At 43.2% G+C, this 20,571-nt stretch overlaps 1 protein-coding gene across 7 annotated transcripts in view; it reads right to left on the reverse strand.

The window, feature by feature from the left end:
- Positions 1–335: 335 nt before the first annotated feature.
- Positions 336–20,571, reverse strand: part of TPCN1 (two pore segment channel 1) — an 89,421-nt gene continuing 69,185 nt past the window's right edge. For 6 of the 7 annotated variants that reach the window (XM_063913304.1, XM_063913298.1, XM_063913299.1 and 3 more), the window contains 13 exons: positions 15,257–15,313; positions 13,156–13,209; positions 12,598–12,670; positions 12,320–12,427; positions 11,983–12,054; positions 11,753–11,842; positions 6,870–6,985; positions 4,978–5,024; positions 4,665–4,733; positions 3,846–3,930; positions 3,371–3,498; positions 2,877–2,957; positions 336–1,024 (listed from right to left, as the gene is read on the reverse strand). In XM_063913304.1, coding sequence (XP_063769374.1) covers positions 926–1,024; positions 2,877–2,957; positions 3,371–3,498; positions 3,846–3,930; positions 4,665–4,733; positions 4,978–5,024; positions 6,870–6,985; positions 11,753–11,842; positions 11,983–12,054; positions 12,320–12,427; positions 12,598–12,670; positions 13,156–13,209; positions 15,257–15,313 — 1,079 coding nt within the window. In that variant the 3' untranslated portion in view covers positions 336–925. Of the gene's footprint in view, positions 1,025–2,876; positions 2,958–3,215; positions 3,259–3,370; positions 3,499–3,845; positions 3,931–4,664; positions 4,734–4,977; positions 5,025–6,869; positions 6,986–11,752; positions 11,843–11,982; positions 12,055–12,319; positions 12,428–12,597; positions 12,671–13,155; positions 13,210–15,256; positions 15,314–20,571 lie in introns of all 7 variants that reach the window. The other variant, XM_063913303.1, reaches the window with a different exon arrangement.

Raw genomic sequence — 20,571 nt, forward strand, 5'->3', positions numbered from 1 at the left:
TTGGTTTATTTAAATGCAGAGCAGTACCAGTGGGGTTACATGAGCTCATATATAAGTGTAGTCTGTAGTTTTACACCTGCATCAGAATCCACCAGAGCTTCTGGTCTCTGTAGTACAGGGGGAAGTAATACTACTCTTTAAGAGAGCTGCAGTACGATGTCAGGTTAACATAGGACAATGTATTTTACTGTCATTGTTAACATTTGAACATGTCACTGTTGGGAGTTTAGTGGTCCTTTTAAAACTAGCACATTAATAACAGCAGGGATACTCAACCTGTAATGTACAATTTTACATTGAGAAGTATTAACTGAAGTACAAGAACAGAAATCTGGTGACCTCCACTAGCAACATTTATTATAAAAGAAAAGTAATAATATGTTACAAATATAGGCTTTGTATATAGATGTGCTTCTTCTTCTTCACTGCTGTACAGAGCTATGTAGTGATTCAGTTATACAGCGGGGACCATCACAGAAGTGTGGCCTGATTGTCTGCAGAGGGGATGCCCCTGACTGGGAAGGGAATACTGGAGGGAGTGTCCATTTACTCTGTACTGTTATGGAAGCAATATAAAACTTACCAAACAGAATAGGAATTTCGGAAACTATATGTAAAAATAGGTTGTCCCCAAATATAGATGGTGTATCACATTATCTATGTTGAAAATTAACCCTATAAAAACAAACATTAAAATAGATTATATAAAATAAAGTAAGTTAATGTGTCCTGGAAATATTTCAATTGGACTTACTAACAGTCCTTCACCAGACTGTGGTCAGCAGAGATGCAAGACTTCTATTAGAGGCGTATACTTCTCACACAGCCCTGGCTTAGTAACCCGGTCACTAGCTCACATGGCAGAGTCAAGGAATAAAATACTGATGTGATTGCATAGTCATACAAGTAACAGGTGTGAAGATGCTTAGTTAACAGTTCTGGAACGAGGTCGCAGTACACCCTGGGCAGGCTGCAGCTCCACCATCTTCTTCCTCTGTGCCTGAGCATGCTCCTTGTACCATTCCTGATGATACAGAAAAAAAAGGAAATCACTTAATATTGTCAATTGGTTTATGTAATAGATCACATATTATTGTATAAAGGACACACGGGCGTATATGGGGAAATAAGAGGCAATACATGAAAAGATAGGAACGTAAACGAAGAAATTTTGCAGTTTATACCTCACTTGCATACAGAACCAAGTCAGGTCCTTTAGTAGAAGAGACCAGAAATGTGTGGATTTGCAGATGGCAGCGTCTACATTTATGTAAGTATTCTGATGGTTGTAGCTGGGTGCAACAAAGATATACTGTATATACTGTATATCTTTGTTGCACCCAGCTGCAACGTCTGCTTTTGTTTCATTCTGTATTAATCATGATAGACAGCACTGGTCCTTTTACTTTCTTAAATAAGCGTTTAAATATTTTTATTACATTGTTGGAAATGCTCTTTGGTATATAAATTGGTGCAAAATGTATATATTAAGAGCACGGGAAAACCCTTAATTACGAACAGGAGTACCTGTAAAACGCTGGTCATTATGTGAGGAGAGAAATGCTCTGCGGTCCCCTGCCTTAAATAATTTAAAAAGACTGTGTATATGTATATATTTCCAACAATGTAATAAAAATATTTAAACGCTTATTGAAGAAAGACAGCACTTGTCCTTATACTATCATGATTAATGGAGAACGAAACAAAAGCAGAAGCCCAAGAACACCATGGCAGCTGATGGAGTCAGTGATAATTTGGGTGGTTTATAATCCAGCCATGCGATTCTGTAGGTGGATCGTAAGCAGGAAATGAGAACTAGCCTACTCAATGGATTGGGCCTTCCATCATAATATCAGCAGGAACGCATGATTACAAATCTCTAAAGATGCAGAAATGTCACCACAGAGACCAAGACCTTGATTGATGGAGAGCACAGGAAGAATGGTACCGTGCCTGCTTGGCCCCAGAGGAGTGCAAGGAGCTCTTGTCGTAGAACTAATTTGGATCTATTTTGAGGAAGGTATTATTTTCTCATTTTGGCTTGAGGACAGTCTTTCCTGAAAAAGGCAAGGAAGGCTACAATTTTTGGAAGTAATGTCAGCCGACCAAGATTTTAATAAAAGAACTCAGTGCCGACACTGCATTGGCTGAGCATCTGGCACCTAACCTGTCGAAATCCAGGTTTGTGACATTCATGTAGGACAATCCATCACAGATATTAGAGACAAACTGCATAAACTCTGCCCTAAGTGTGTCATATTAAAGTCCAATCACTTTGGCCACATGGCAAGCAGCAGAGAATGACCCGAATGGTTTAACTTGGGTATTTGTAACTGACTTTATTGACTGTTTACCAAGTGCACTTTTGTGAACTATACAGGTATGTAGCAAGAAAAATGCTCACTGTTTTCTCTACAAGACCTGTCCCATACATGCAGAAAGGAACATACCTGTAAAGAACAGTTTTAGTCCCCTGGAGAATCACATGACACAAGAGATAGAGTTTGAGGGCAGCACCAAAGCTCAGGATGAGACCGTGTACCTTACATGTGAATTTATGACATGCTGACGATTGATGGTTGTGAGAAGTAGCAGTTGGAGTTCCAGGCCCAGAGTATTTCAGCATTACACATAGGGGCAGATGTATTAAGCCCGGAGAAGTGGTAAAGTAGTGGTAAGTGCAAGGTGATAACGCACCAGCCAGTCAGCTCCTAACTGACAATTTACATATTAGAGCTGATTGGCTGGTGTATTATCACCTTGCACTTACCACTGCTTTATCACATCTCTAGGCTTAATACATCTGCCCCATAATGACAAATGCACTTGGAGTACGACAACATGGGGAAAAAAAAAAATTAAGATTCCAATCTCACCTGAATCTCTTCTTCATACATCTTCATGCTCAAATCACTCTTAGTTTGAGATCTTCGACCCACAAACCGGACTGATGCAGCCTGAAACACAGGATTGAAAGGAGACTGAAAAAAATAGAAAGAAAGAAAAAGAAAGAAAGAAAAGAAAAGAAAGAAAAAGAAAAGAAAGAAAAAGAAAAGAAAGAAAAAGAAAGAAAGAGAAAGAAAGAAAAAGAAAGAAAGAAAAAGAAAGAAAGAGGCAGAAGCATACCATGAGATAAAACTAAATCAGATTATCAACATGATTATGATCAACATTTTAACACATGAAACAGAGACTGATCATTGCAGTACTGTCACCTGCATAGAACTTCACGTGCAGCTGGCGCTGGTCAGGTTGTTCCTATAAGATGGAAGCTAGATATTGGTCACACCTCTGTTTTGTCTGGCAGTGTCAGTAAAAGCAATGTCACCTGTTCTTTGTGAATTGCAAAACAGATTATTGAATAACCCACCTGGGTGGACTGTAAATGAGACAGCAGTTTCCGTAGTTGACTTTTCTCATCACTGCTTTGTGCATGTTTGAGAATCAGTGTCAGCTCTTCTCTATCTACTTCTTCCTCAAATGTTATTCCTTTTTCATCTGCAGAGCAAGCGATATACCATTACGAATTTCCACAACTAAGAAGACACACTACAATAGATAGAAATAAGAGTACAACCTCTACTTTATTTCAGTAACAATGTCAACACGTATGACTCGCACTCTGCTCCAAAACTGCCGGGAAGATACAACAACTGGCTGCCATGCATTTTGTTTCTACATGTAATATCTTAAAGTAACAATGAATGATCTCCCACTGGAACATCAACTGCACATTCTGAGTGCACCTACTACAGTGGATGTTCAGATGTTGACACACACTACGATAGGGTCTGCCTGCTTGGTGCCTGCCGGGACAAACCCTCTGAAGCAATTTTACCACTTACTTTCTGCATCTTTGTTCTTTCTGCTGTAATTCATTCGGAATACAAAGGCATCCAAGATGCAAGCAACAATGATGGTAATTACAACCTGTGAATATATCAAGGAATGAGCTGGTATTTTTTTCTAGTTATTATTGAACATTTTTAAGGGGAATAACCCATTTAAAAAGGATCAACATGCAAACCCCTGTATAGAATACGATGCTTTCAAGCATACAACAATGGGGGTCATTCTGAGTTGATCGCTAGCTGAAAATGTTCGCTGTGCAGCGATGATTCAAAAAAATGGCACTTCTGCGCATGCGGCGCAATGCGCGCGCGACGTACTTTCACAACGGCCGATGTAGTTTCACACAAGGTCTAGCGAAGCTTTTCAGTCGCACTGCTCTCCACAGAGTTATTGACAGGAAGTGGGCGTTTCTGGGTGTCAACTAACCGTTTTCAGGGAGTGATCGAAAAAACGCAGGCGTGCCAGGAAAAACGCAGGTGTGGCTGGGCGAACGCAGGGCGCGTTTGTGACGTCAAATCCAGAACTGAACAGTCTGAAGTGATCGCAAACGCTGAGTAGGTCTGGAGCTACTCTGAAACTGCACAATTTTTTTTTGTAGCTGCTCTGCGATCCTTTCGTTCGCACTTCTGCTAAGCTAAAATACACTCCCAGTGGGAGGCGGCATAGCGTTTGCATGACTGCTACAAACTGCTAGCGAGCGATCAACTCGGAATGACCACCAATATACAGGACTGCATGCAGGCGTTGAGCAGTTGTACGGAGAAGCAAAGACAGGGCAAAGGTACAAATGATCTCATGTATAATGTACTCACCATGGTGACAATATAAAACACCATGAAGTATAGTCGTGCCCAGTGCGAGGTTTGGGAAGTGACTCCTTCCTGTAAAAGTGCAACTTTGATTTTATACCAATTAAGAATGGTATTACATAATCTGTTACTTCCACATCTGAAATGCCACTACGTGATACAGAATGAACACGAACTGTAAAGGGTAGCGCTACAGCCAAAAAAGAAAATAATAATTGAAAGAAAAAATATATAAAGTAGTATGACATTTCAAGCCTGCTATGAATAAGCCTACTGAAATGCTCAAACGGTGTAAACTAATCTAGGAGACACTTACCATAATGATGTACCAGTTATTCACCACTGTCAGCTCAAATAGCGTCACTACAAAAGAATGTGAAAAAACAAGCACCATTTATTTAATATTCATTCTAGACTCAAGAGTAAGAAAAGAGATTTTACGAAACAATTTTCTCGGAGGCCGCTAATATCTGTGCAGACAACTATACAGTCTGTCTATTACCACAAGAAAGTAAGCCAACCCAATTCTACAGCCGGTATCCAATTGGTTGTGGTAATTTACCGTGGCTAATTGACTTGCCCGGGGCCATCCTAGGGCTTTTCTGAGATGGCAGGGAAAACCAAATTCCCGATAAGTAAGCATTTCTTCTGCAATCACTGCCGTAAAACCCATAGGTCTGTGGCTTTTTGCGGACACTATGGGGTAAATTTACTAAGATGGGAGTTCTATTTCGGATGGGATGTTGCCCATAGCAACCAATGAGATTCCAGGTATTATCTTCTAGAAGGTGCTAGATAAATGAGAAGTAGAATCTGATTGGTTGCTATGGGCAACATCCCATCTTAAATAGAACTCCCATCTTAGTAAATTTACCCCTATGTGTCTTTGCATTAAAGAGAATTTTTTGCACGCAAAAAATGCGCTATAATTGAAAATCCTGATAATGACTGTGGTTGCGATAAAAACCATTTTTTCTGTGCAAAAAATGACTGCGTCTAATAGTATACCCCCCCATCATTTACAAGCTATGGAGAAAAGGATCTGTGTCCTCTCGCTGAAGAGACTTGTTATTTCAGTAGTGCTGCCTTTTAAAGGAGGGAGAGGGTTCCAGAACCTCTTGTGCTATCTTTACAATACAAAATACTTTTTTGGCGCAGGTTCTACCAATTGTATAAACACTCAGTACCACTTCTAAGTGGCTTCAACGTTTTTTTTCAAAGTTCGTCAGGGTAGGTTCAGATATCGCAATGATGGAATTGAAAGCGTCATCTCGTACAAGGCATATAGAAGAATAATTGTATAAACCAGTTAGGCATTTCACCAGTATGCTGCCTGCTTCTTCAGACTTGCTTATGCCAACTGTGCTTACAGGAAATAGTTTTTAAACATCAAATAGCAAGGCCAGTAAGAATAGACAAAGAAACAGAAAGAACAAGTTGGAAACCAGCAGTTCATATGGCACGGACATAATACACCTTAAGAATAGGATTTCACGCCTTAAGAATAGGAATTTATGTATACACACTTGCCAATTGAGCGCACAGCGCTAGTGACAGCCCCAGATCTACTTGCATGCACAAAAGATCTGAGGCTGACGCTAGCGACCCGTGTGTGCACGCATCAACATTGTTCATACACATGCACCGATGTAAACGATTAAGGTCCGTACACATCAGACGATGTCGCTCTGTGAGCGACGTCATCTAATGTTTTCCCCTCCCGGGCCGGCCGACTGTACACACTGAGCGATATGACCGCTCATATTGCTCAGTGACGTCACGCCTCCGCCAGCCCTGCATGCAGGTCGTGGATGACAGTCCAGATCCTGCATGCATACAATGGCGACAGCGACGATCGTTGCCGACCCGCGGGGCCGTGCAACGGTCGTTGCTGGCGGCATACACACTTGCCGATAAAATGAGCGGCATGGGGGATAATGAGCGACGTCGCTCATTTTATCGGCAAGTTTGTATGGGTCTTTAGTCTTTCAAAATAGTAACAATGTAGGTTTCTGCCAAAATGTAATGTTCCATGTATAATTATCAAATCTGTCTAGCAGTTGATTGATCAAACCTAATGTGCAATTGGTTGCTATAGATAATGGCACATTTACACTTGCTTAGCCAATAAAGATCAAATTGTTAAATACATATAAAACCTCAACAGGCAAATAAGATCTGATGTTTTTTACATTTTACTATTCTTACCAAAGCTAATGAGGATGTTATCAAAGTTGTTTAGGTAGTAGTAACCCTGCTCAGTTTGGGTTTGGTTGCCCACAGTATGGTTCAGAAAGCGGTAAGACTCTGCCACTGTGCTAGTACTGTGAGAAAACAGATTGTTACTATTTGCATGGCCACAAAAAATATCATCACAAAATCAGCTCTGGCTAAACAAAACCTATCAACACTGTCTGCTAGACCTAATACTCTATTACGGAGTATGTAAATTGGTGCACATCTATGGGAATAAAGAGAATGGTAGAGATATGCAGCTTTGATAGATACATAGACAAAAAGAACAGTAGAGTACCATTTATATAAGAATGTATATTATAAAGTAGCATCAAAGTGATTTGGTTCCTTTGTAAGAACATCATTGAGGGGAATTCAAATGTTATTGCCCCCGATCTCCCGTCTAAAGTGACGGGAGATCGCAGGGGGTGATATACAATTGATTTCCCCTATCGCGTTCATCAGTGTCCACCTCTAAACCCGACTAAACTAATGGGCGCGATTGGGAAAAGTGCTGTTTGGGCGCACTTTTCACACATTTCAGCTCGCCTCCCCCAGCGGGTGCGAGCTGAAATGTAGACGCTGGCGGTAAAAACATTTGAACCTCGCCCGTTGTGTCAGAGTAAGGAGACAGAACGTGAAAGTCACCTCCTGTAAGGGAGATTTATTCAGCAGACAGTAGCTGGCCAGGTGCAGACAGAGAGACTTGTGCAGTTTACAAAATAAATCATGTTTACTTTGATCAATCTTTGTGAGAATATCAACCTGCCAACAAAATTATTTTCTTCCACTTGTCACATACAGACATAACTCTTTTACTTTTAAAATAATTCAAATATTGGCCTAAAAGAAGAGCTGAACTCAGGTCGGGTGTAATTTCTCCTGTACTGCATGAACAGAACTAAATGCAAATATTTACCTGTATGCCGAACTATGGGGTATATGCAATTGTGGTCGAATTCCCGAAATTGTCGAATTTCGGGTCATTTTCGACCAAAAAAAAAAAATTCCCCTATGCAATCCAGTGCTTTCCGACCAAAAAACGGACTTTCAAAATTCGACTTTTTGAAATTCGAATTTTTGCAAATTCGACTTTTCTGCAATGATACAAGTGCTGCAATTCGACCAAAGCATATTCAATTCAAGTTTTGAAATTCGACAGCAGTGCTTTTAGACAGCAAATTCGTCATTTTCAATCCGCCACACTTTGGAGGGTGAAAACAAATAAAAAAATTTTAAACATGTTTTTTTTTGGTGTTTTTTTTTTTGGGAATAGCAGATCTATTTATATTAGAAGGGATTAGGTACTTTTTTTTTTTTTTTGGGAGGCACAAATATTATTTATATATTTTTTAAAATATTATTTTTTTTATTTTTTATGCTGGAAGGGTAAAATCATAAAAAAAAATGGCGTGGGGTCCCCCCTCCAAAGCATAACCAGCCTCGGGCTCATTGAGCTGGTCCTGGTTCTAAAAATGCGGGGAAAAAATTGACAGGGGATCCCCCGTATTTTTAAAACCAGCACCGGGCTCTGCGCCTGGTGCTGGTGCCAAAAATACGGGGGACAAAAAGAGTAGGGGTCCCCCGTATTTTTAACACCAGCATCGGGCTCCACTAGCTGGACAGATAATGCCACAGCCGGGGGTCACTTTTATGCCGTGCCCTGCGGCCGTGGCATTAAATATCCAACTAGTCACCCCTGGCCGGGGTACCCTGGGGGAGTGGGGACCCCTTCAATCAAGGGGTCCCCCCCCCCAGCCACCCAAGGGCCAGGGGTGAAGCCCGAGGCTGTCCCCCCCCATCCAATGGGCTGCGGATGGGGGGGCTGATAGCCTTTGTGATAATAAAAAGATATTGTTTTTTCCAATAGTACTACAAGTCCCAGCAAGCCTCCCCCGCAAGCTGGTACTTGGAGAACCACAAGTACCAGCATGCGGGAGAAAAACGGGCCCGCTGGTACCTGTAGTACTACTGGGAAAAAAATACCCAAATAAAAACAGGACACACACACCGTCGACAGTAAAACTTTATTTCATACGTCGACACACACATACTTACCTATGTTCACACGCCGACATCGGTCCTCTTCTCCATGTAGAATCCACGGATACCTGTAAAGAAAAGTTCAAAATACTCACCTCAACCATGGTCCAGAGATAAATCCACGGACTTGGCAAAATAAGAAAACGCAAATACCCGCACCAAAAACGGACTGAAAGGGGTCCCATGCTGACACATGGGACACCTTTCCACGAATGAGACCTGTCAGTGACAGCTGTCACTGACAGGTCTCTAAGCCAATCAGGAAGCGCAACTTCGTTGCGCTCACCTGATTGGCTGAGCGCTGTCTGCACTGTGACAGCGCATCGCACAGCTCCCTCCATTATATTCAATGGTGGGAACTTAGCGGCTAGCGGTGAGGTCACCCGCCGGTCAGCGGCTGACCGGCGGGTGACCCCACCGCTACCCGCAAAGTTCCCACCATTGAAAGTAATGGAGCGGCTTTGCGATGCGCTGTCACAGTACAGACAGCGGACAGCCAATCAGGTGAGCGCCACGGAAGTAGCGCTTCCTGATTGGCTGAAGGGACGTCAGTGACAGGAGTCACGTGATGTCCCGGCATTCGGGAGAAAGGGGTCTGATGTGAAAACATTGGACCCCTTTCTAGTCCGGTATGGATCGGTGTTCGGTTTGTTTTTTTGCCAAGAACGTGGATTTACCTCTGGACGTGGATGTACCTCTGGACGCTGGAAGGTGAGTATAATTTTTTCACAGGTACCCTCGGATCGTCGGCGACCGTGGCAGTCGGCGTGTCAACATAGGTAAGTATGTGTGTGTCGGCAGTATGTAATAAAGTTGTACAAGTCACGGTGTCTGTGTCCTGTTTTTATTTGGGTATTTTTTTTCCAGTAGTACTACAGGTACCAGCGGGCCCGTTTTTCTCCCGCATGCTGGTACTTGTGGTTCTCCAAGTACCAGCTTGCGGGGGAGGCTTGCTGGGACTTGTAGTACTAATGGAAAAAACAATATCTTTTTATTATCACAAAGGCTATCAGCCCCCCCATCCGCAGCCCATTGGATGGGGGGGGGACAGCCTCGGGCTTCACCCCTGGCCCTTGGGTGGCTGGGGGGGGGGGACCCCTTGATTGAAGGGGTCCCCACTCCCCCAGGGTACCCCGGCCAGGGGTGACTAGTTGGATATTTGATGCCACGGCCGCAGGGCACGGCATAAAAGTGACCCCCGGCTGTGGCATTATCTGTCCAGCTAGTGGAGCCCGATGCTGGTGTTAAAAATACGGGGGACCCCTACTCTTTTTGTCCCCCGTATTTTTGGCACCAGCATCAGACGCAGAGCCCGGTGCTGGTTTTAAAAATACGGGGGATCCCTGGCCAATTTTTCCCCTGCATTTTTAGAACCAGGACCAGCTCAAAGAGCCCGAGGCTGGTTATGCTTTGGAGGGGGGACCCCACGCCATTTTTTTTTCGGGTTTTTCACGTTTTTTTCCCGTTTTTTAAAATCGCGGCAAAATCCGCCAAATCGGCCGATTTTCGCCCGCGATTCTGGCGAATCCGTTTTTCATTGAATATGGTGAATCCCGGCAGGCACCTGCCGGGATTCACCTGGCGAATTTGGTCGAATTAAAAAACGGCGATAATTGCCGCGAATTCGACCGCAATTGCATATACCATTATGTATCTTTGTGGGCTCTTATACAAATGCTTGGTTTGATAGCGGCCACCTCTATCAGGACACACCTGCACCAGCCTATACTCTAAACCGGCGTTATTATCTTTATGTCCAACTCTTCACAGCTCGTAATTCTGTCCACACACCCTCACCGAATATGGCTATGTGAGAACGTCCCAAGACTGAAATGCATACTACTCTAGATACCCGCACTTGCAAGGGCGTATGGAGCGAATAAATGCAAGCTACGCTAGGCAAACAGCCCCACTACGTGTAACTGGCTGACTGTCATCACACATGAGGATTTCACCAATAAAACTGAGGGGCTGATTTATTAATGAGTTTATTCATCCACGACGAGCTTTAAAACTCTTTGCATATGATAAATGGTGCCCCAGCCAATCAGCTCACCACTATCATTTTTCAAACAAGACAGAAGCTGATTGGCCAAAGCACCACTTATCGTATTCAATGATATTAAAATTTGTTGCGTATGATAAAACTTGTTGAAAAATAAGGGATATGGTCATTAGGTCGACCACTATTGGTCGACATGGTCACTAGGTTGACATGAGTTTCTCACTTTTTTTTTTTCATTTTTTTTTTTTTTTTTTTTTAAACTTTTCATGCTTTTACGATCCACATGGACTACGATTGGGAACAGTAACCTATGACGAGGGCAGCGGAGCGAGGCACCTTGCCCGAAGCGTGAGGGAACGCGGTGCACTAATTGGGGTTCCCCGTCACTTTATGAAGAAAACGACACCAAAACGTTAAAAAAAAAAAAAACTCACGTCAACCTTTTTTCATGTCGACCTAGTGACCATATTGACCTAATGCATGTCGACCAACAGTAGTCAACCTAATGAATGTTGACCTAAGTGTTGTCGACCTAATGACCCATACCCAACAATAAGCCCCTGCTTTTCTTAGACTGTGGCGTAGTTGTATATATTTTGAAGCCAACTAAACAGAAAGGAGGTTACATAAATTTCACTGTGACACATTTTTACTGTAGGCGGTCAATAACCATTATTGTGCTAGTCTTCTTCTATTCTGCACACTGCTTATATGCGCTATTAACTAAAAGTAGTATGTATAGTGGTGTGAATAACAGATCAACAGATATGCTGAGCGACCAAACACTGCAGCGCTATGTTATACTTACTTGCAGCAGTTGGGGGTCAGCACCCCTGAGAAGAACTCCATGCCCACAATGGAAAAGGAATAGTAGAAAATAAGCAGAGTTAGGCCCAGGCTGCGGGGAGAAAAACATAATGTTAAGTACAAGGTAGAAAAGGGTAAGGAAATAAATGAACACAGACAAAGAACGCAGAAACAGATAATCCCCTAGGAAGTTTCTGGTCTGTGGACTGAGTAAAGAAAAAGTCCTATTACCTGGCCATCCTTGGGAGCAACTCAAACATGGTGTCCAACACTGTTCTGTAACGCTTCTTCAATTTGAAAAGCCTGGAAGGGATCATAGAGAGTGTTTTGTGAGATTACATTAGAGACTAGAGCTAGAAACCATTATTATTGTATCAACATAATCCCACAGGTTGCTTGTGTTTCAGTGTTGTAATAGTGAGGTGCATAAGAAACTGTCATTGTGACACAGATACAATTATATGTCAGGAAGGTTAAATTAGAGTCTCAAAGACGTTATTAGGACTCTTCAAGATATCTATGGAACATGTGGCAGAATAAACATACATTATATCCGCTGCAATCTGACCTGAGCAGCTGCAGGGGTCTCAACACTACAATAAAATAAAACGGCTTCACGTTAAAGGCCAAGGCCAGGAGTCCCAGCAGTGCCAGCATTGTCACAGAGAAATCAAACCTATGAGAGAAGAATGGGGCATAAACCGCTAGCACACCACGCAACACAGCACAAATACATGACAGCTGAATATTTACCACACAGCAAGCACCTCCACTTTATAAGCTACACAAGCCTGACTCTTGCCTATGAAATCTGGATATATCTGTACTATACACTTGTCCACTTACAGGTTCCACCCTGATGTGAAGTATTTCAGTGGGCCCAGACCAGTAACCTTCACGAGCACTTCAGACACATAAACTAGAGTAGAAGACAAAAACACACTGGGGTTATTAATGTACTGGGATCATAGTGGTGGGGAGCAGGTGTATGTGTGCCTGCTGGGGAGGTAGGGTCACATTGTGGGGTAGCTACAGCCTCTAAATATTGACAGCAACTGTTATTAGACCAATTGTGCTCAATATGGAGACATTGCAGGCTAGCATGTGTTCATCAGATAACACATAATTTCACATATGTTTACATGACCTACTGGTCTTCTATACAGGTTGAGCCCAATGAACATAAAATAGGAATGGATAGCAGTTTGGGGCTTCGTACCTTCCCATCGCAGGCCCTATCCATTCACCACACACATCACATACAGATTGCAGCAGCACCCCTACATTTTTATACTTTGGCTCTAGTTAATAGGAGAAGATCAGTCTCGGATGTGATGAGCCCTCTTTCAGCTAACCTTGTTGCCACCAGTGATTTAGAAGCACTTAGGAAAGTGGGAGACTTACTTGTAAGGAAAACAATGTAGCTCCAAGGAACACCTTGTGGAAAGAAGTTACCACCTAGAAAGAGGAACCATACAAGGAAAGGTATTAAAAGAGAAGTGCAAATGCAACACAGGCAATTGTGATTTCCTGTAACCTGAGTGTAGAAAGGCAAATAGTATTTTTTCAGTCAAATCTACTTTTTTCAAAATACATATTTTCTGCTCATTAAGTACCCACTTGTGTGCAGATTTAGACTGACTGACCTCTTAGGTCTGAAGTTGAACATGTTCAATAACCACTTTGATTTAAAATAAAATATTTACAAATACAGAAAATTTACTTTGACTTCTGACACTGAGCAAATTAGGGACTGGTGCTTCAAATAGGTGCCCCAGGTGTTCTGCCCCTCAATGTTCCTAACGGCATCTCCTCTGTGAATGTTCTGCAGTGCATCTATTCTTGACTCGGGTCACGAGTTGGCATTGCTAGAACCGTACGTAACTTTACCCTATTTTCCCCTAAACTTAGTTTTTTTGGTCTGGGTCTTCAGCACAATGTTAACTGTGTAACTGGCCAATATATACAGGTTGAGTATCCCTTATCCAAAATGCTTGGGACCAGAGGAATTTTGGATATCGGATTTTTCCGTATTTTGGAATAATTGCATACCATAATGAGATATCATGGTGATGGGACCTAAATATAAGCACAGAATGCATTTATGTTTCATATACACCTTATACACACAGCCTGAAGATCATTTTAGACAATATTTTTTATAACTTTGTGCATTAAACAAAGTGTGTGTACATTCACACAATTCATTTATGTTTCATATACACCTTATACACACAGCCTGAAGGTCATTTAATACAATATTTTTAATAACTTTGTTTATTAAACAAAGTTTGTGTACATTGAGCCATCAAAAAACAATGGTTACACTATCTCACTCTCACTCAAAAAAGTCCGTATTTCGGAATATTCCGTATTTCGGAATATTTGGATATGGGATACTCAACCTGTACTTACCGGTCAAAGTTTGTATTGCATGCACTTGGTTGCCTCCCAGGGGCCCTACAATTGATGATGCTGGATTTCCTCTGTGACGGGAATGACATTCGGCGAGACAGCTGTGTGATCATTTCTATAACCTGTACTAGTATATAGGCACTGGGGGACGTTTTTCTCTATACTCTTCTAAGATGTACTGCATTATTCTGAATATGTCACTGAATTAGTTTTTCTAATGGTGTTTATCATTAATATGTTTGTGTCCTTTTTCTCTGTTTGTTTCTCTGTTTGCTATGGCAAAGACTTCCTTCTGCATGTTTCTATACTTGGTGGGTGGGCTTGGCAATGGAAAGGGGGGAGGGGGACTGTTTCTCTATTTTTATTTTTGCTGTTTTGGAAAATGAGTAAGACATATTTGATAAAAAGGTATTTACTTTGACTTAAATTCTATTGGTTTAAACAACTACCAAACCCCCAAATTTTAATTTCAAGTTATGATACATGGTTGCCCAGTGATAACATGGCATTACACTATCACCAGAAAGTATTACCAGTCCACTACATGCCACATATTTACCAAAGTGTCCTAATGAGGCCCGAAACTAACACAAATAACAGAGTGATTTACTGCAACATCAGTGTCCCTGCCCCTGTGCAGCAATCACCTCATCCACTCTGCATTTCTGCAAAGCAAGTCTGCCTACTTGCCACTGTCTGCATGTTTAATCACAGTACATAATTTACATGGAAATATCCAACAAATGACTGAAAGAGAGCATAATGCACACATTTATATTTAGTCCAGTATAAATGATTACATGTGTGTTATTTAGCTATATTCTGTAGGAGCAATGCTGTGGTTGCGATGTGCCACTATTACATGTGTTCATACAGCACATCAGTCCTATCACCTGCAACTGAATTGCCCTTAGAAAGTTGCATGCATTTACTGCCCAAAATTACCAGGGGAGAGCCATGGGAGTCAAAGCACATTAAGGTGCACATGTTCCGTTCGATGCATCTAACGATTTGACCGATTATAAAATACTAGCATTTGCGCCATGCACACATCAGACAAACAAATACATAAAGTATGGGCTGAACTCACTTTTCACCATAAAAGTCTCAATCAAAATCCAGAATCCATTTATAGCAACTACAACATCTGGAGAAAGAAGAGAGAACCGATGTTAAGAACTTGTTAAACTCAGCACTTATATCAGAGCAATAAAAGATGTTTCCACATTAGGATTAGCCTGAATGAAGAATTATGTGCTTACCTGTTAAATCCTTTTCTCCAAGGTCCATGAGGGACACAGGGATGACACTGGTGAGCTGGAGGCTGGGCACCAAACGGTTAACTTTCTTTTCCCAGCAGCCAAGGCTTCCTCTCTCCTATATCCCGCCCCAGCCTAGAGGTCAAGTTAACAAACCCAAAACATGGAGGAAGAAGAGGGAAAAGGAAGACCAGCACACACACAGTTCAAACACACACACAATGGAAGTGAAAAGGGAAACCGATATCAGTGCAAAAAAAAAAACCCTGCAAGCCAGGTGCTAAACTTCTGACCATGGCGTCAGCCATGGTCACCATTCAAGCATCGGAGAATAGCAGAAGATGGCTTCCCACACTGGGCAGGCTGGTAGCTGGGCGACGGGTAGACTAGGCCTGTTTACCTCTGGACTTGGAGCACTTGGTGGAAGAACTCTGGAACCTGGAGAAAGATGATCATTGGCTTTGCCTAGCATAAAAGGAGCGAAAACTTGAATTTCGAGACCTGGGAGCCACCACAGAAAAAAGGAAAGCCATCTTGGACGCTGCTACCGTAGCCACAATCTTGTCCAGCTCTGGGCCAAAATGAACCTCCCCTGAAAAAGCAAATGCTTCAAGGGCCACAGTGGTGCACCAGGTCCGAAGCAAGAAGGCTATCCAGGCTGCAACAGCAGAAGCAGATACCTTAGAGCAGGCATTCCCAATCTCGGCGCTCATGGCACACTAACAGTACAGGTTTTAGTGATAGTGGGTAGAGAAATGTATTGGTCGCACAGACTAACTGATATCTTCACATATTGCTGCTTTCAGCAGAAATTAGGCCCCCACATGAAAAATGATATTTGAATTACAAATTACAGTTGGGGGGTGCTACCACGGACACACAAATTTTCAAGTTCAATGCAATGCTGCAGCCCGGCTCATCTTCCTCACTAAACGCACTACATCCACCTCTCCTACAAGCCCTTCACTGGCTTCCCTTCCCTTTCAGAATCCAATTCAAACTTCTCACACTCACTTACAAAGCCCTCACCCACTCCTCTCCCATTTACATCTCTGACCTTATCTCCCTTTACTCTCCCACCCGTCCTCTTCGCTCTGCTAATGGACGCCAACTCTCCTGTCTTCTGATTACTTCCTTCCACTTCCATCTCCAAGATTTTTCACGTGCTGCTCCCTTTCTCTGTAATTCTTTACCTCTCCCCCTCAGACTCTCCACCTCTCTACAAAACTTCAAACGGGCTCTTAAGACCTACTTCTTTACCAAACCCAGCCAAATCTCATCCTAACCCTCTGTTCCACGCTCTCTATGTACCCCATCTGTGTCACCCCTGTCTGTCTACCCCTCCACTTAGAATGTAAGCTCTCACGAGTAGGGCCCTCTTCCCTCATGTGCTTATCCTTTTCTTACTATAATAATCCTCAACTGCCCAAGTCCCGCATTTGTTTGGCCACCTTGAAACTTATCTCTTTGTCATCTACTGGTGTAGTTATGCTTAGTTACCCTGTACTTGTCCTATATTGTCTTCAACTGTAAGTCACTGTTTTCCTGTCTTGATTATGTGCATATGTACTCTGTAATTGGGCGCTGCGGAACCCTTGTGGCACCATATAAATAAAGGATAATAATAATAATAATAATAAAGACGAAAGGGGGGGGGGGGGGGGATGTCTCAAAAGTGGTGCACTCAATTATAAAATGTGACTTTTGTTAGTACATAGTTTAAGAAATTCGTTAAAAAGCAAAAATAAAGTGAGATAGCAAAGAGTAGAAAGTGATTAACAGAGGATGCACGGTATGCTTTATGGCTCCAATATTTAGCAAAAATAGATATGTCACAGAGGGATAACTGTATACATGGTATAGTACCTAGCCAGCGGGCATACAGGAGATCAGCGCTACGATCAGCGCTGCAGTTGGATGTCACTCACCCGCCCGAGTGAGTGACATCCTGCTGCAGCGCTGATCTCCTCCGGCTGCCGCCGGCTGTCCCCCCGCGGCTCGCCCCCCCTCTTCTCCTCTGGGTCCCATCTAAAATTTAACTTGAAAAAGTCGAATTTTAGATGGGATTGAACAGGGGTTGTCGGATCCATTCTGACAAATACATGTCGGAATGGATCTGACTTTAATTGAATACACCCCTATAACTTTTTATTGAGAGTTAAATTTTTGTAGAAGTACAAATATAAAAACAAAAACAAACTGAAAATACTGTAGCAAGAGCAGGTATACGAGGCAGAATATAGAATATACATCATAAATTACAAACCAAGAGGACACATGACATACGACTCAGGATATGTAGATTGTCTCCCCACACCATAGTGCGCAGAGGCCCACAGGCGCCATGTGAGCCCATACATTCTATCCACAGAGTAAAGAGGGGAGTACCTAATCCCATAAACATGTCACTGTAAAGACACAGCATTGTTAAGTATAATCCAATAGGATATAAAACATCTGCCAAACAGCCACATAAAATAAAACAAAACCCACAAAAACAAACCACCCCTGTAACCCCCCACCCTGTATAGCCTACCCCCAACTTAGTTATACTTGGATCCCTAAACCCCCATCCCCTACCTTAACTACACTACACTAACTAGCAACCCCCCCCCCCCCCCACCACCACCACCACCCTCCATTTCCCTTAACTACTCTAACTAGCAAACCCCACCCACCCCATTCCAGAAGGATAATAGGACACAAAACTAACAGGAGCAATAAACTAATGACTTTAAGCTAGGCTAAGTCCGGCTCTCCCACAAAAGGATAAAGCGTTCCTCCCATATAGCATACCAAGCAGTATATAAACGTATACATAGCATAGATAGGAGAAGATTCGGCCATATCAAAAATACAGGTAATAAAAATATACAAATAATAAAACAAAAATACTGGTAACAAAGATGAGAATCCGGCCAGGCCTCCATCGCGTGCAATATTACAGTATCGGTCTCGTCTCCGGTTATCCAAGGATAGACACATCGGGGTATAAAGTACGTAAAGGATAAGTCCAGGAACCTCCCGCCAGTGCGGGGACGGCCAGAAAAGTACTTGAGGCATGGGAATAAAGGATCTGGAAATGTAACCACCGGCAGCAAAGGTGTAGAACGGATCTTCAAAAAGCCCACAATGGAGTCTTGACACCCACGGACTAAGGCAATATCCATATCAGTTGGAATCACATCCCATGGGAAGGCGAAATCCAGAGGCTGCGACGGCACATCATGAGCGCAGACTGCAGTGACAGAATTCAAAGTTACAGCTACTACGTCTCCGAGCTTCGTAAGGGGCCTCTGCGTAGAGGCAAGAATTGCTTGAAGGATTTGCTGCACAGAATTAGCCATCGGTAAGTTGTGAATACAAGCCAAACAGGAGGCCAGTGACAAGATGGCGGCTTACCAGAGCTTACCAATAGACCTACAACGGGAGCCCTAGACAGAGCCGTAGTAGTAGTAGTAGTAGTAGTAGTAATAATGTCACGCTGGAAGGACCGCATCCACCACCCAAAAGGCGTCGGAGCAGACAGGGGATCCGTGCTGCAGCCGAAGAGGACAGCAACAAGATGGCGGCAGCCCGCACCCAGCACTCCCCAAACACCACGGCAGACAGGCGTATGTCGAAGAGAAGCCACTTGCAGGGGTTACACACACGATCTTGGAGAACACAGCCAGGAGACAACCAAAAGGCAGCTCTCAGGTATGTATAATGTCCCCGAACAGCCGCAGGAGCTGGAGACGAGACACCAAGCCGCAGTTAGAGAGGGCCCGGCCGCAGAAATCTCTGTAAAACGGCCAAAAGGCACCACACAGGATCCTACCCCGGGGCCCCTTGTGATCAGTAGACAATACACGGCTGCAGAACCGAATCCAGGGGAGAAACAGCCTGAAAAACAGGATATATTCAAGGATATGAGCGGGAGAGCCGGCAAAAGCACCCTTCACCTAGCTACTCCAGGCCACGTTCCCACTGCTGGGGGCATATAATGTGTATCTGGTAGCACTGCTGGGGGCATATAATGTGTACCTGGCAGTACTGTGGGGGCATTTAATGTGGATCTGGCAGCACTGCAGGGGGCATATAATGTGTATCTGGCAGCACTGCTGGGGGCATATAATGTGTATCTGGCAGCATTGCTGGGGGCATATAATGTGTATCTGGCAGCACTGCTGGGGCATATAATGTGTATCTGGCACTGGGGGCATTTGTGTATCTGGCAGCACTGCTGGGGGCATTTGTGTATCTGGTCGGTCCCACACACATTTTCACCTTACCAAATCTGGCCATCTATGCAAAAAGTTTGAACACCCCTGTCTTATGTGTTGCCAATAAAAGCTTATTGTTATATTGTCTCACTTTAATGTCATTCATGAAGTTGACACAAATTACTAATGGGCAAAGATGTATTTCAATAAAGATTTTATATTATCCCAACTCCTGCCTCATAGATGTGTGTACCTAATCCTAAAAGGTGTTATTCCACTTCAATAACCATCCTTATATAAGCACATGGATGGATTATTCCTCATATATTCACATCTACGTTTTACACATCATTACTATATTAATGGGGAGATCCCTGTTCCGTGTATCACTAAAACCTGCACTGTTATTGTGCCTTAAGGGCTGAAACACACGCACCGGCTCCTGCCACCCGGCAAAATCCCGCCAGGCTCTTTACCGCTGCCGTGCTGCAGAGACACATGCAGCGCAATGTGTCCTTTCACATGGCACGGCTGCCAGGTTGCAGCCGGAAATATACACTGGAAGGTCCGGCTGCCGTGCCGTCTTTGAAGGCAGAGAACCATGTGTGTGAAGGAGAGCTTTCACACACGTTTTTTTTTCAAGCCGTGTCTGCTGCTGCGCATGCGCACAGCATTACACACGGCTCAAAGCCGTTGTGTGTGAAAGACTCTGCCGGATGGCAAAAAGCCGGACAAAGTTTGCCCGGCTTTTTGCCATCCGGGGAAAACCGGGTGGTGTGTTACAGCCCTAAGGATGGACGTTGGGAATGCCTGCCTTAGAAGTAAGGATACCTGTGTCAATGCCTTGCCCAGATAGAAGCCTGCCTCAAGGCAAGGGCTGGGGATGCAATTGTTCCCACATTAACACAAACTGTCTTAAGGAAATTCTCAATCTTCTTATT

This window comes from Pseudophryne corroboree, chromosome 1, assembly GCF_028390025.1.
Source record: "Pseudophryne corroboree isolate aPseCor3 chromosome 1, aPseCor3.hap2, whole genome shotgun sequence".
NCBI classification, from domain to species: domain Eukaryota; kingdom Metazoa; phylum Chordata; class Amphibia; order Anura; family Myobatrachidae; genus Pseudophryne; species Pseudophryne corroboree.